The sequence below is a fragment of the Sinocyclocheilus anshuiensis genome, unplaced genomic scaffold (genome assembly GCF_001515605.1).
Source record: "Sinocyclocheilus anshuiensis isolate Anshui unplaced genomic scaffold, SAMN03320099.WGS_v1.1 scaffold1635, whole genome shotgun sequence".
Lineage (NCBI taxonomy): Eukaryota > Metazoa > Chordata > Actinopteri > Cypriniformes > Cyprinidae > Sinocyclocheilus > Sinocyclocheilus anshuiensis.
Window position 1 is genome coordinate 807,122 of NW_015549682.1, and position 14,899 is coordinate 822,020.

General features: G+C 34.7%; 1 protein-coding gene across 3 annotated transcripts in view; it reads left to right on the forward strand.

Moving 5' to 3' along the window:
- prkacbb (protein kinase, cAMP-dependent, catalytic, beta b) overlaps window positions 1-13,632 on the forward strand; it is a 17,372-nt gene extending 3,740 nt beyond the window's left edge. The window contains exons 1-11 of one of the 3 annotated variants that reach the window (XM_016449706.1): window positions 558-798; window positions 1,218-1,226; window positions 1,636-1,697; window positions 3,353-3,481; window positions 3,823-3,921; window positions 5,162-5,244; window positions 5,896-6,022; window positions 10,350-10,445; window positions 10,522-10,644; window positions 10,747-10,911; window positions 12,171-13,632. In XM_016449706.1, coding sequence (XP_016305192.1) covers window positions 759-798; window positions 1,218-1,226; window positions 1,636-1,697; window positions 3,353-3,481; window positions 3,823-3,921; window positions 5,162-5,244; window positions 5,896-6,022; window positions 10,350-10,445; window positions 10,522-10,644; window positions 10,747-10,911; window positions 12,171-12,296 — 1,059 coding nt within the window. In that variant the 5' untranslated portion in view covers window positions 558-758 and the 3' untranslated portion in view covers window positions 12,297-13,632. Of the gene's footprint in view, window positions 1-557; window positions 799-1,217; window positions 1,227-1,635; window positions 1,698-3,352; window positions 3,482-3,822; window positions 3,922-5,161; window positions 5,245-5,895; window positions 6,023-10,349; window positions 10,446-10,521; window positions 10,645-10,746; window positions 10,912-12,170 lie in introns of those variants that run through there. The other 2 variants (XM_016449705.1, XM_016449707.1) reach the window with 2 other exon arrangements.
- Window positions 13,633-14,899: the final 1,267 nt, after the last annotated feature.

Here is a 14,899-nt window from a genome sequence, read left to right on the forward strand (position 1 = left end):
ATATATTATACTAATAATAATATTATCATCATCATCAGAATAAAAAAATCCCTGAAACAAGGAAAATGTATGGTAGAAGCAACACTTAAGTCAAGACATGTATAATATATTTTTTCAGATAATTTATGTCTAATGCAAGTGTTTTTGTCTCGCTAAACTGTTAGATTTCTCATGTGTTTTAAGAGCAAGATAAAAAGTGAAAAAAGAAAACACTAAAGACAGTGCATTAAGACAGAATACACTGAAGTATATGAAAAATTCTCAGGTAAATTTGAACACGTTGATTCAAGTTGGATATTTGTATGTTGTAGAAATCCTTGCTTCAAATTAATTGTCAGTTTTTATCAATTATGCACTTCGTTCATTGCAGTCGTTACAGTTCAGTTTGCTGTTAAATTCCCAGTTACCTCTGTTTATCCTGCATAACATTAATAGGTTGTCAGTAGGGTTGCAAAGGGGTGGAAAACTTCTGATAAATTTCCGGAAACTTTCCAAAAATCCCTGGAATGTTCCAAAAAATCCAAGAATATTTCCGAAATTTACTGGAAATTTTCCACCTTTTTGCAACCCTAGTTGTCAGACAATCTTGGAAGATCCCTAATCTTGTCCCAAAAAAAGTCAATTTATACTACAACATAAACAATAAACCTTAACATTTCTGTAAATTCATCTTAATCTTAACTGTTCTAGTCTTTGTCTATAACCGTTGTACTGATGAGCGGTTGTACTTCACCAAACGGTTCAATCCAGGCCATCACATGCTTGCGAAGCGAGAACATGCCATAAAAGGATGTGACAGTGAGAAGAATCCTCCTACAGACATCTGCTGTTGTAAAAACCTTCAAACCAGTTAGAGCGACACAAACTAGCGGTTAGAAATGAAGCACACTTCTGCAGGGCCCAAAACCATTTTTGTGCATACAGCTTTTGAATGTTATAAACCATGATGAGCATCCTCAGATTGGCTCTAGTAGTCGTCTTTGTCTTATTCAGTATAAACGATAAACTTTTGAGTCTTTCTATCAGCATTTGCTTTGTCTAGTTTTTTATAGCCCTGTACTTTTGTCACATCTAATCCATGTCTTGCACCGTCTAACTGATGTGATTGTTTGACAGAAGTCTTTCTTTTCTCTCTCTCTCTCTTTGTCTTTCTCTCTGATTCTTCATCATCCCATCCATGTGGGTGAATGTTCCTGAAAATCCTTGGTGATCTGTAGAGACGTTTGGTATGATCACAATTACATTAAGTTACCGCAGTGACGAAAAAACATCCTGCAAGAAAAGCCACGGTGTATTTAATCATTAGCTTTTTTCCTCGTTTTTCCGCCACTGCGGTCAACTGAAGTCTGCTGTGTTGTTTTTTTTATGTGGGATTGTCTTAACTTATACTTTGGATGTTCTGCTCCTGTGTTCATAAAAAAAATACATGCATGCTTCACAAAAACTCTTTTTCACCTCTGATGTCCATGACAACCCTTGCCTGATTTTGATGTCTAGAAAGTACTAGAACTAGAAAAATATTCCCTCATTTACTTGTCAACTTGAATATGAAGTATCTTTTGATTTTGATTAGTTGGTTGAGTTATTTTTCAGCTATAATTTCGTAATTCAGATTTTTGTATTTCTTCCTCGCAGTGAAAGAGTTTCTAGCCAAAGCCAAAGAAGATTTCTTGAGAAAATGGGAATCACCACCACAGGTGTGTTGTTTATTTATTTTTATTACTATTATTATTATTTTTTTTAAATTCTTCCTCATTATGAGTGATGAAGCACAGCACCATTCACGCAGTCAGCAACTAAAGCAATGTGATAGCATTAATTTTCAATAACTGGTGACTTCTGGGTCACTTCTGTGATCATAACATCTTGTCAGATACTGTATTGAGTGTTGCCAAAACAGTGAATTTAAAGGAATAGTTCACCCAATAACAAAAACTTACTCACCCTCATTACATCCAAAATGTAGATGAGTTTGTTTCTTCATCAGATTTGGAGAAATGTAGCATTGCATCACTTGCTCACCAATGGATGCTCTGCAATGAATGGGTGCCGTCAGAATCAGAGTCCAAATAGCTGATAAAAACATCACAATAATCCACACCACTCCAGTCCATCAGTTAAAGGGATAGTTCACCCAAAAATGAAAATTCAGTCATTAATTACTCACCCTCATGTCGTTCCAAACCTGTAAGACCTTCGTTCATCTTCGGAACACAAATTAAGATATTTGTGATGCATTCCGAGAGCTCTCTGACAGCAAGGATTTGTTTTGTACAAACATGCAGCTTTTTACTTCACTAGACATTAATTGATGGACTGGACTCGTTGATGAGCAAGTGACATAATGCTACATTTATCTAAATGTGTTCCAATTAAGAAACTTTTTTTTTTTCTCTTGAATTCCAAAATCAGTTTTTAGTCTTTGTTTTGTGTTGTTCATGAACAAATCTCCTTCCATCCAGTTTTTACAATAAGCTTTGTGCTTTGTTACTTTTTATTTGAAACAAAGTCTCTGCTTTCAAATTCATCACAAAAGTCAAACAGTACATCTCTTTAATATCGTCATTTCATTCAACAAATTGGAATAGAAGTATAATTATATCATTTGATAAGAAAACTGTGTTATGTTCAACTTTAATTTGTATTCTTTTTTTGGAGTGTTGATCATTTAAATCTAAAAATAATTCAATCTGGACTCTAATGTATATTTTACCCTTTGTTATTATAGTAATGTACCAACTGACAGGGTTTCTGTATAGTTTACAGCATTAGAGAGAAATTGTTTTTCTTAAGAAACATTGACATGTACAGTACCTGATATACATCCAAATGAATACAACAACAAGTGCTGTCAAACGATTAATCGCATCCAAAATACGTTTTTGCTACATAATATATGTGCATGCACTGTGTATATTTATTATGTACATATAAATACAAACACATGCATGTATATATTTAAAAAAAATTGTATGTTTATATATTAAATATATTTTTATATAATGTAAAATATAATAATATAAATATATTAATTTATATACATGTAAGTATTTTCAAAATATATACTGTATGTGTGTGTATTTATATATACATAATGAATAAACACAGAACACACACATATAGTATGTAAACAAAAACGTTTATTTTGGATGCGATTTGGTCGTTTGACAGCACTAATATTTATATATGTATATATATAATAATTTTTAAGAAAATGTTTCCTTTTGGCAGCATGTATCTACTCTATATAAATACATATATGCACATATTTTCTTCGATATTGTATTATTTCTCAGAAATTAGTTTATGGTATTGTAGGACAGTTTATTTAAATGTTTGTTTTATGCTGTAGAGCACAACTGGTTTAGATGACTTCGACAAACTAAAGACGTTGGGCACGGGCTCTTTTGGGAGAGTCATGCTGGTTAAACACAAGGCTACAGATCAGTTCTATGCCATGAAGGTTCTGGACAAGCAAAAGGTTGGTTGTTATCATGCAGGTAACCAAAATTACCATGCGTTTGTGATTTCTTTGAGTATTTCACACCATGAAAAATATAAATTATTATAGATAAAACCATCAATGGTGCTTTTAAAGTCTAATTATTTGTTTCAAAATGTAAGGTGTAATCTACAGCTATGGCAATTTTATTTATATTGCACTATTTACTATAACCGGAGTTGAAGTTAACCGTGCATTAAAAGGTTTTAGCGAACTCATTCAAATAATCAGAATCAAGTATTCAGACAGACCATGGTATAAATACAGTGTGTATGATGTATAAATATCCTCTCAAAAATTCTTAGTTTGTTTTTTCATAGGTGGTGAAGTTGAAACAAGTGGAGCATACGCTAAATGAGAAGAGAATATTACAAGCAGTATCTTTCCCGTTCCTCGTCAGATTGGAATATGCGTTCAAGGTACTGTGCTGCACTTTCCTATTGCCATTTCATTAAATTCATATAGTGATCAACAGATGCGTCAACCAGGGCGAATAATCGGCCGATATTTGGCCAAGAAAGGAAAAGTGTTATTGAAAACAACTTTTTATAAAACGGAGAGTTCCGGTGCTTGATTCTGATTGGCTGAGCCGTGTTCGAAGCTGTTGTAAATTACTCTACAAAGTAACATACACCTTTGTTTACGTTTATGTGTTGCTTGGCAACCACTTTGTTGCAACCACAACTGATTCATTGTTTGTTTTTATTAATATCATTACACTTTATTTGCTCTGTTTTATTTTGTATGTTTTGTATTTTATTTTGTGAATTTAATGCGTTTTTTTTTTTTTCATGTACATGGTGTACACATTTTTCTAATCTTTTATTTCTAATTTTCTTTAATTTTTAAGTTAAAATGTCTTAAAAAGTTAAGCAACGTTGTTTACTAATAGAAGTTAGAGATTGTATTTCGGAAGAACAAAAGACCGTATGAAATGTCAATCGTGTATATGAAAATATGACGTTTATTGCAGGATCACAGTGACAAAGACTACATGAAGTTCCTTGGATTCATTTAAAACGATTAGAAGTTAAAATCAGAGCTATTTGCTATAGTCAAGCTATTTTCAACCATCTAAATATAGCTTCAAAACAAAAACTCGAACAAAGATAGACAAAAGCAAGGATTTTTCTCTTATTATTGCTGTTGGATTATTATTAATGACAGCATAGGCAGCAGCAGGCCTAATAGGCTGCTTTCTGTTTAGACATCAGATATTTAGTCCCCTCCATTTATGGTCCCTTAAAAAGTAGCTGATTGTGTTTATATTCATTTTGCACCATAAAAGCATTTTGAGATGTGAGTGCATTTAGCATCAGAGAATTAGATTTTGCTCCCACCACTGAATTGTAAATACAACACCAAGTAAGCCAATGTAATGGTTTTAAGCAATTATTATTTTTAAAAGCATGTTAACACGACAGTAATGTGAGCATAGCTTTTAAAAAATAATAATAATAAATATAGATACAGCAAAACATAAATGTGTAAATAAGACGTTTAAAAAGTTAAATGACTAACAATGTTATTGAATAGTCGTGTAGCAATTCCAGCTAGAAGTAGGAGTGTGGTTTACTAGTTTAGACTTCAGTAATAGCCATCTAAAAATCCACTAGTTTTATTTGTCTCTCAGTTTTAATTCTGACTTTATTCTCACAGGACAACTCTAATTTGTATATGGTGATGGAGTATGTACCGGGAGGGGAGATGTTCTCACATCTTAGAAGAATCGGGAGGTTTAGGTGAGGGAAGACATGTTTGAGCTAATTATTCATTTACTGCTGGATCAACTAACATTAAACTCCAGCACAGGTTTATGCAAAGGATGCTCGTGTCTGAATTATTTTCCAAAAATGTATTTTCTCGCTGTAGGATTGCATGTGTACAGTGTTTGTTATATTTTGTTATGTTATATTCTTCTCTGTACATGTTAGTAATTCACAACAAAATATCCTTTTTGCAAAATGACAGCACATAAGTGAGCAGTATACTGCACGGAGCAAGTGTGTGTGTGCGTGTCAAACTAAATATTTAATGTTGGAAGTTTAATTTGGGTCTAAAAGTGTTTTTTTATGAAACCCTACATTTAATGCAAGTAATGATATTTTTATTCAACTGTATGGGATTGTGATTTGTTACGGGATATGTCCTATGTCAGAAAGAGTTAGTATATTTAGCAGTGTTCAATAAATAAAAAAAGTAGTCTATGAATACCAGTGAAATGCATGATACAATTTTGGTATCAGAGGCAAAACTATGTAATTTTAAATATCTAGCTGTTGTCATCTCTACATGCTAAGGCCATTTTTGAGTGAGGAAAACCTTGCTTCAGTGGTTCTCGCTGATCTCTCGTTTTGTCTCTAACTCTTCGATGTGATTTCTTTGATTGACAGTGAACCACATGCACGGTTTTATGCTGCTCAGATTGTCCTGACTTTCGAGTACCTCCACTCACTAGACCTCATCTACAGAGACCTGAAACCTGAAAACCTACTCATTGACCAGCATGGATATATACAGGTAACTAGAACAAAAATACATATACAGTATGCAGTGGCAAGAATAAGTTTGTGCATCCTTTGATTATGCATAAAATGTGGTCTGTTCCTAATTTAACTTACAATTATTGACAAACACAATCTGAATAATCTAATAACGCACAAACAGTTGTACTTTTCACATTTTTATTGAATGCATTGTGTAATGTTTCACTAGGGATGCACTGAAATTAAAATTCTAGGCCGAAGCCAAACAAAATGAAACACTGGGCCGAAGGCCGAATACCGAACACGGTTTTTCACATTTTTCCCCCGTGTAGGCCTATTTTGCCATTTTTTTCACAATTGCATTAATTAAATTGACAAAATGTGCTTTTTTACAGTTTTGTCCTGCTTTTCAAATGAAAAATCAATTACAAAACCGCAATTAAATTTTTTTTAACATTCTAGCAGACATTATACCAACAAAGCACAATTTAGCTTAAAATTATCAAGTTAGTAAAATAATATTTTTTGGCCATTTTTGAGACTTGAATCAGGCATGTATTTAATGATTTCTGTGTCTTTCTCTGATAGTTTTAAATACTTTCACACTGTCAACATGTTTGCTGCGTTAGCGCGTGCCTCTATTTGATCGCATTCGTCATTGTTCAGTTCATATTATTCGCCCTTTTCGCATATTCGGCCGAACACCGAAAGAGATTTTTTTGCTGTTTTTGGCCGAATAATTTCATTTGCCGAATATTCGGTGCATCCCTATCTTTCACAGTGCAGGGTGGAGAAAGCAGGGAATAGTAACTTTTAGATCCTCCTTTAAGCAGAGTGATTTTTCTGTAGCTGCTTATAAGACTTTTGACCCATTTTAGACCATCCCTCTCCACAAACTTCAAATCATAAACCGCTGTACTGACATTCTGCTATAAAATGCCTTGATGTAATGTTGAATCCATTGTTCCTTTCAACGGTTTTTCCAATAGTCAGGGTTCGTACGCTCATGAAAAACCTGGAAAAGTCATGGAGTTTTAAAACGGCAGTTTCCAAGCCTGGAAAAGTTTTGGAGAAATAAATAAACCCAGAAAGTTTTGGAAAAGTCATGGAAATCTATTTCACACATCTCTGTGTAATAGAATTATGTTTAATCAGGTCCTGAGTTTCAGTGCGGGATTGCGCATAGGCTGCATAGTTTTACTCATTCGACTTTAAAATTAGGGAAATTCACACATTCATTCAACATAGCATGTAGGTTAGATGAGTAAATGAATCCACACTGACTATCAGATCAAATCAGTCATTTGAAAACAGTGCTTCAGCTGCACTGTGTCCTCTCTCTTTGACTTCTCTTTGGCCTCTCTTCAAACGGCTTCACATCGGCGCATCTCGTTTGTGCTACAAGAGCTGCTGCACGCCTGCCATACAAGACTTGCGCTCGCGTTTCGGTAGCCTACAGTTGATAGAATTGTCACTTGCATAATCGGGTCATTGTTGCATCGTCACAAAAATTTATTATTTAGACGTGTTTTTAAGCCATTTGGTACTTGCGCGCTCCAGAGGCATTGAGTCACATCCAAAGCGCGCGTGTATAAAGCCGCCTTGCGAGTACCAAATTGAGTTTGGTACCAAACATGGGCCTCAAATTTAGGCCCTAGCCCGGCCCTTGTCCGACAGATTATCAGAATTCTCGGCCTGAGTCCGACTGGAGCCTGTGTCTTTTTTTCTCTTTCTCTTATCCATTACACAGCTGCTGTTGCAGCCATTAAAATAGCCTAGTTCAGTTTTGGTTTTTAATGACAAAGTGGTTATATTAATTTTTTTATGTTTCTTCATTAAGTTAATTTAGAAATATGTTTGGAATATTTTTTTGTTTGTTAAATTCAAGTTTTTGTTTTTTAAAGTAGTGACCAAGCGGCCAGCGGTAGACAGTGATTTTAATATATGTGACCCTGAACCATAAAAGCAGTCTTAAGTCGCTGGGGTATATTTGTAGCAATAGCCAAAAATACATTGTATGAGTCAAAATTATATATTCTTTTATGCCAAAAATCATTAGGATATTAAGTAAAGATGTTCCATGAAGATATTTTGTACATTTCCTACCGTAAATATATCAAAACTTAATTTTTGATTAGCAATATGCATTGCTAAGAACTTCATTTGAACAACTTTAAAGATGATTTTCTCAATATTTAGATTTTTTTGCACCCTCAGATTACAGATTTTCAAATAGTTGTATCTCAGCCAAATATTGTCCTATCCTAACAAACCATACATCAATGGAAAGCTTATTTATTCAGTTTTGGGATGGTGTATAAATCTCAATTTTAAAAATTTACCCTTATGACTGGTTTTGTGGTCCAGGGTCACATATAGGCTATGTTTGATCAATTTAGCCTTCTCAAATCATCACGACTTGCCTAAAATAAAATCTATAGATATAAAATACAAGCATTTCACAATTTATACATTTAACCAGATAAAAGTGCGCTGTTAGGCGCATATCCAATCGCGTGTACGGAGAGTGGAAGCTAAAGCACGCTCTGCAGGACATGAAGGCGCCAGCGCGATCACTTGCATTTTTTTCCCTTATAACAGTGGAAACAACTTAAAATACGCCATCATTTTTGCTCATAAAGGTAAGAGTAATATATCATTTGGAACCGCAAAGGGTCTACTTTTATTTGTGCATTCACAATATCAGCAAACGTTGCTTTTTTAGAAAACAAAACAGGATGTGCTTTCTGCCGTCTCTGTCTCTCTGAACAGAAGCGCTTCACAAAAATGAACCAAAACTCAAATTACTACTTTTAATTACTACTTTAAAACGAAATTATTCAAATCGAAAACAAAAATTCTTCTATTGCGTGCACTTTAATGTGGAATTCTTCCAGCAGTGCTGAAGGCGCCTGTGCTCGCTGCTGCTGGACACTAAACACCGCCAGAGCTGCTCTTGACAGTCGCGGTAGCATGGTCTCGTGTTGTTTCCTTTTCATCACCATAATAATTGATGGATATCTAAACTATAAGGAGGAAGCCTAAAACAAGCCCGATGCCCGGCCCGTGTCTGAGTTATGACTTGAAAATTGTCCCGAAGCCGTAAATAAGTTGGGGGCCATCGTAAGCACTGTCGGTTTTGTTTTAAGTTAATGTAAATAGTTGCGAAAGAGAACAGTTTCCAAAACAAGATTCAGAAAGTTAAATAAATTATAATATTCAGTGATGTGATATGTTCTCTATGTGGAGTAACGTCTGGCGCAGTTGCAGCTTGTACTTATTACTAAAAAAGAAATATGGCCTAAAGCAAACAATTAGCATTAATAGCCATTCATTTTAGTTAACATGCTATAAGTTGAACAGATTTTTATTCTTATTGTAAAATAATGGAACATTAGGTCATGAATATTGTCTCAAAAGTCATGGAAAAGTCATGGAAATTTATTGGTAAAAATGTGTACGAACACTCAATAGTGGACACATGGACAAGGACTTTTACAATTTGTAGAGTGGAGGTCTGGAAGTCTTTTGCCGTTATCTGTGGGTTGTTTTGTGCTTCTTTCAGGATTGCCTGTTGTGTTTTTAGTGATCATTGCTGGATGCTCACTCCTAAAAAAAAAAAGAAGAAAAAAAAAAAAGGGTTCTCGAGTGCAAAAAATAAAAATCAAGTGCAAAAATCTTTAAAGTGAATGGCTACTTGAAGGAATCATGCCTTTTTAATTTTTTAATATGCTTATTTATATCTCATTTTCTGAGTTTCAATTAAAAACGTTCTGTTTTAGTGCTTATTTAAGGCTAACAATCAGCGGTAAAATGCTCTGAACAAACATTTAATCCTCCAACACATTCTACATGAATAAATAAAAAAATAAAATAAAAAAAAAACTCTTTCGGTGTTCGGCCAAATAAGCGAAAAGACTGAATAAATTGTACCGAACAATGACGTGACGTGATTAAATAAAGGCGCGCAGTAATGCAGCAAACATGTCGGTAGTGTGGAAGCATTTAAAACTGTCCGAGAAAGATGCAAAAATTACTACAAGCACCGACAGCGAGAGACTGTTTAGCACTACATCGCATGTCTTCGATGAGAAAAGGAAGGGGTGGTTATTGCTGGTTACTGTATGATGATTGAAATCGCAAAATGGCCTTAAGCAATTAAATAAACTGCAGAACGTTATATTTTCTAATACACGCACAAATTGCATGTATTCAAACAGCACTGCATGAGCTTGCGGCGCTATCTGCTTGTTAGCCAGGTTTCAAAGTCCAAAATCTGCACTGAAACAGTATTACTTGTCAGTTGCTCAGTAACATTTTTATGCATTTAAAAAAAATAAAACTGTCATTTTCCCGCACAGGTAACAGACTTTGGTTTTGCAAAAAGAGTAAAAGGCAGAACCTGGACTTTATGTGGAACTCCAGAGTACTTGGCACCAGAGATCATCCTCAGCAAGGTAATCCAGCGTTACATCCAGCTTTAAATCCAAATTTACAAGCAGGGCAAAGCACTTATTTGTTTCTCAAATTTAGGGATACAACAAGGCTGTGGACTGGTGGGCCCTTGGTATACTCATATATGAAATGGCAGCTGGATATCCCCCATTTTTTGCAGACCAGCCTATTCAGATCTATGAGAAAATTGTGTCTGGAAAGGTACTAGCAAGTTGCATGTATACGTGTACAGTCAAGCAATTAGATTAATTTGGATAAGCAGTGAATGCACAATCAAAATGGCATCTTGAACGTGTTTTGTAGGTACGATTCCCTTCGCACTTCAGTTCGGATCTGAAAGATCTGTTGAGGAATCTGCTGCAGGTGGACCTGACCAAGCGATACGGCAACCTGAGGAATGGTGTCAATGATATCAAAAACCACAAATGGTTTGCCACAACGGATTGGATAGCCATCTATGAGAGAAAGGTATGATGCTCAGTCTTCAGTTACACAGTCTGAGCCTAATACCGGAGATGCAGGATTTAATTTACCACATCCACCATATTGAGTGTTTTTTTTTTTCTTCCAATTTATGTCTATTACATCTTAAAGTGACAGCAGCCTAATATACCTGCTGCTGTCGTGTCATTAATGTTAATCAAACAACTTCAAAAATGTTCAAATTTTTGTATCTGGTATCTAAAATTTTAGTAACTTATTTATTGTAATACAGTGTCACATAGGTTGAAGCAAAGAAAACAGTAAATTTTTAATATTTTTTTCATTTTTTTTTCATTTATTAGAATTTTGTCAGGACAAGTAAAAAGTTTAAAAGACATGCAATTGTAGTCCTTGAAATCCCAACAATTGTGCTTAAAGTACTTGGAAGTCCTGTAGTTTTTATCATTATGAACCGTTGGCTGGGCAGTATGCCAAAAACATTTAACCGTTTAAGAAAGCAACTACAACATTGATTAAAGTCACATTGTCTTTATTAAAAGCTTGTAAAAGAGAGTTGAAGTACTCCACTTGGTGTACAAGTAAAACAAATTCACTTAATTATCTTTTGAGAAATTTGAAGGCAAATATTGTACAAACTTATCTTAAACACATCCTGTATGTTCAGAAATAATTTAAAATAAGGAAAATGCTGAATGTTCCCTAGCCGAAAATGTAGACATTCGATTTAAGAGGTCAACTCAAAAAGTCAAGGCAAAAGTATAACACAAGCAGCAGGATATTTAAAAACAAAGAAAATTGCATCATCTTTCAGCCTGTCACCATTATGCAAACATGAAATAGCAAACAGTAGTAGTTCTCTATAGGTTCCTGCGTTCCTACGCTGCTCTTTTCATTGTTTTTATGTAAACATGAGTTTGAAGGACGTGTTTGCATCTCGAGGATGAGATGCCGCTCAAGGTAAAAGACAACAACTGTCTCCTTGCTTTTTTTTCCCCCCATTGCAATGGTCTTTGTCAACGCAAAAGTGCATTCTGTGTGAATAACACCTAGCAATGTGATCATATCGCTTCATAGCGCACGGTTAATCATGAGCGCCATCGTGGCCGGATCTTTTTTTTTCCTCCAAACTACTATTTGTTTGCTATTACTCAAAATCGTGATTCCTTAATTTAAAAAAACTAAACAAAACATCATCAAATCTGAAAATTCGTCCAGCTTTAGTTGCAGGAAGAGAGGTTTCAAGTTTGTTTTTGATTACATCAGTTTCTCCCATCACCCACCAGGTGGAGGCGCCGTTCATACCAAAGTGCCGAGGTCCTGGAGACACAAGCAACTTTGATGACTATGAAGAGGAAGACATTCGTGTATCTGTTACAGAAAAATGCGGAAAGGAGTTCTCCGAGTTTTAGTTACGGACACATCAAAGCTAGACATATATGCATATATACATATATTTACTTATCTATATATGTATATATATATATGTGTGTGTGTGTGTGTGTGTGTGCATCACACAACACATCAAATAAGGGTATCTTTGCACTCTAAAGACATGGGATAAGCAGAGAGCACATCACCGTCAGAGTTCTTGTGTACTTCCTTCATTCCATTGGGCTTTAGAGGTCACCGGGGTTCTCGTGCTCTTAACCATCATGCACTGCTCCATCAGTTCACTCTCTTCCTGCTCCGCTTTCACTTTGTCAAACGACCTGTGTTCGGGGGGGCATTGTTACTCCATTTTTTGTTGTTGTTGTTGTTTGTTCATGGCGGCGTCATACAGTGTTGTTATTTGAAAGGTAGCCGTTGCCTGTACCTATTGGCATTTTTTGGTGTTACACATCCATGTCCTTCTAATTTACTTTTCACCTTTAGACCAAAACAATTGACAGCTTTTTCAGGTCTTTTTTTTGTTTTGTTACGTGTGCAAATCTGTCGAATTCAGAGCATTTTTTATTTTGTTTAAACCACGTTGTGTGTTGAAAGCATGACCAAAACCATCGTGTTGTGAACGGCAGAGTCTTAACTCGTCAGATTTGCCTTAGAAACTCGATATTACAGAGCCCACAGAATGATTGCATTACAGATGTTACAGTGATCTTTATATCACGATGTTACAGTTGAAGGTCCAGTCTCATGCATATACTGACAGATGTTGTTAGCAATATAAAACATATCTTATTTTACCACTTTTGTGCATTTTTATTCATTATACAAATGTTTTATTCTGAAATAGAAGATAAAACCTGTAAAGATCATTTTAACTGCTGTTTCTCATCGGATATTTAAGACAAACCGCAAATGCATTGGTGCAACTGCTATAAGATGAGTTAGATTATCACAGTGAGGCACTTGTCAGTTCACCGTTTTTAATTTGTCAATGTTGAAGCTGTTTTGCAAAGTTCTCTGAAAATTGTAAAACTGCCAAAACTCCATGTTGTCTCCTCCATTGTTGCTGTTGAACTTCTGTCGTTCTTTTATTCTTATGACCGAATGTTGTGTTGAAACTTCTAGATATGCATATTGTTTGACAAGTTTGAGTTTTCAGGTACATTCTCACAGACATATACTAAGAAACTGAATATGTTACAAAGAAAGAGAGATGAAACCGAGGTTAGTAAGCCTCTTCTCCTTTGTATCACCTATAATCCAGTTATTGTTCAGCTCATAATGCATATATGCATTATTTCTTATAAATGTTTTTATTTATACACATTAGAGAGATGCTAATAAATTTTATTTTTAAGACTGGTTGTTCTTTTGAATGGATATAAATGGTGTTTATACTCTGAAGAACCCTTTACATAACACTTAAGCTTTTCTTTTTAATTATAACGAATGCCTTTAGAAACCACCTTTTCTGTCAGGCAGGTTATTGTTGGCAAACGGCGTTGTGCCATTTCAGGCTAAATTAGGATGTTTTGGGATAGAATTGTGAAAGGAAGCAACATTGACAGTTTTATGTATATATATATATATATATATATATATAGTCTTAAGCCTACTAGTGTTCATGCAATCGAGCAAAATCACACAAGCAAGAGTGCTGCTGTTACGAATATTAATCACGATTGCAAATGTGATTGCTTTTATACCACTTTAAAAAATAATGAGCAAAATAAGCAAAAATAGTGAAAGGGTTAATTCACTCAAAAATGAAACTGTCATCAATTACATCTTTCCAAATCCATACATTGTTCAAAACACAAAGCAAGATATTTTTAATAAAACGTGGGTTTTCTGTTCTTCTAAAAAATCAATTTCCCCAAAACTTTGATGCTTTAAAAAGTTCATAATGACATAAAGTAATCATCTTCAATCAAACGGTTTAATTCAAGGTTTCTGAAGAGCTATTATAGTTTGTATTCACATATAAATATTGATTAAAGCACATGCATGGAGCACATCAAATGTGGACCAAAAACACGCTTGCTTGATGCTCGACAACCACTGAGGGTTTTTGTATGATTGAGCAATATTTATATTATCACAAATGTGGTAGTGCTGTCAAACGATTAATCGCGATTAATCGCATCCAACATAAAAAACCTTTGTTTACGTAATATATGTGTGTGTACCGTGTATATTATGTATATATAAATACACACACATGCAAATATATATTTATATACATAACTCCATGCAAGTGTCCATTCGGTTCCCTCAAGTGTTTAACATGCTGTGGCCATGCGCAACTATAGACAGCTAATCAAGTGTTCAAGATGGAAGACAACATTAAGTCCTGCTTTAACCCTATTCATTAACCTTTGAATAGTAACTGGGACATTTTTCATCCCATAAGGAGGGACAACAATATAACCCATGAGGTCTCAAAAGGGGCACGTGCTCCCTTCAGGAGCCCTAATCCTGTTCCTGGAGCTCTACAGTGCATCAGAAGAAGAAGAAAGATTACTGTAATGTTATTATATTTATCTTTTAAAATAATTATTGTGCATTTATAACACATTTAAAAACACACTAAGTAAGACTGCGTGATGGTAAATCTGACATCTTA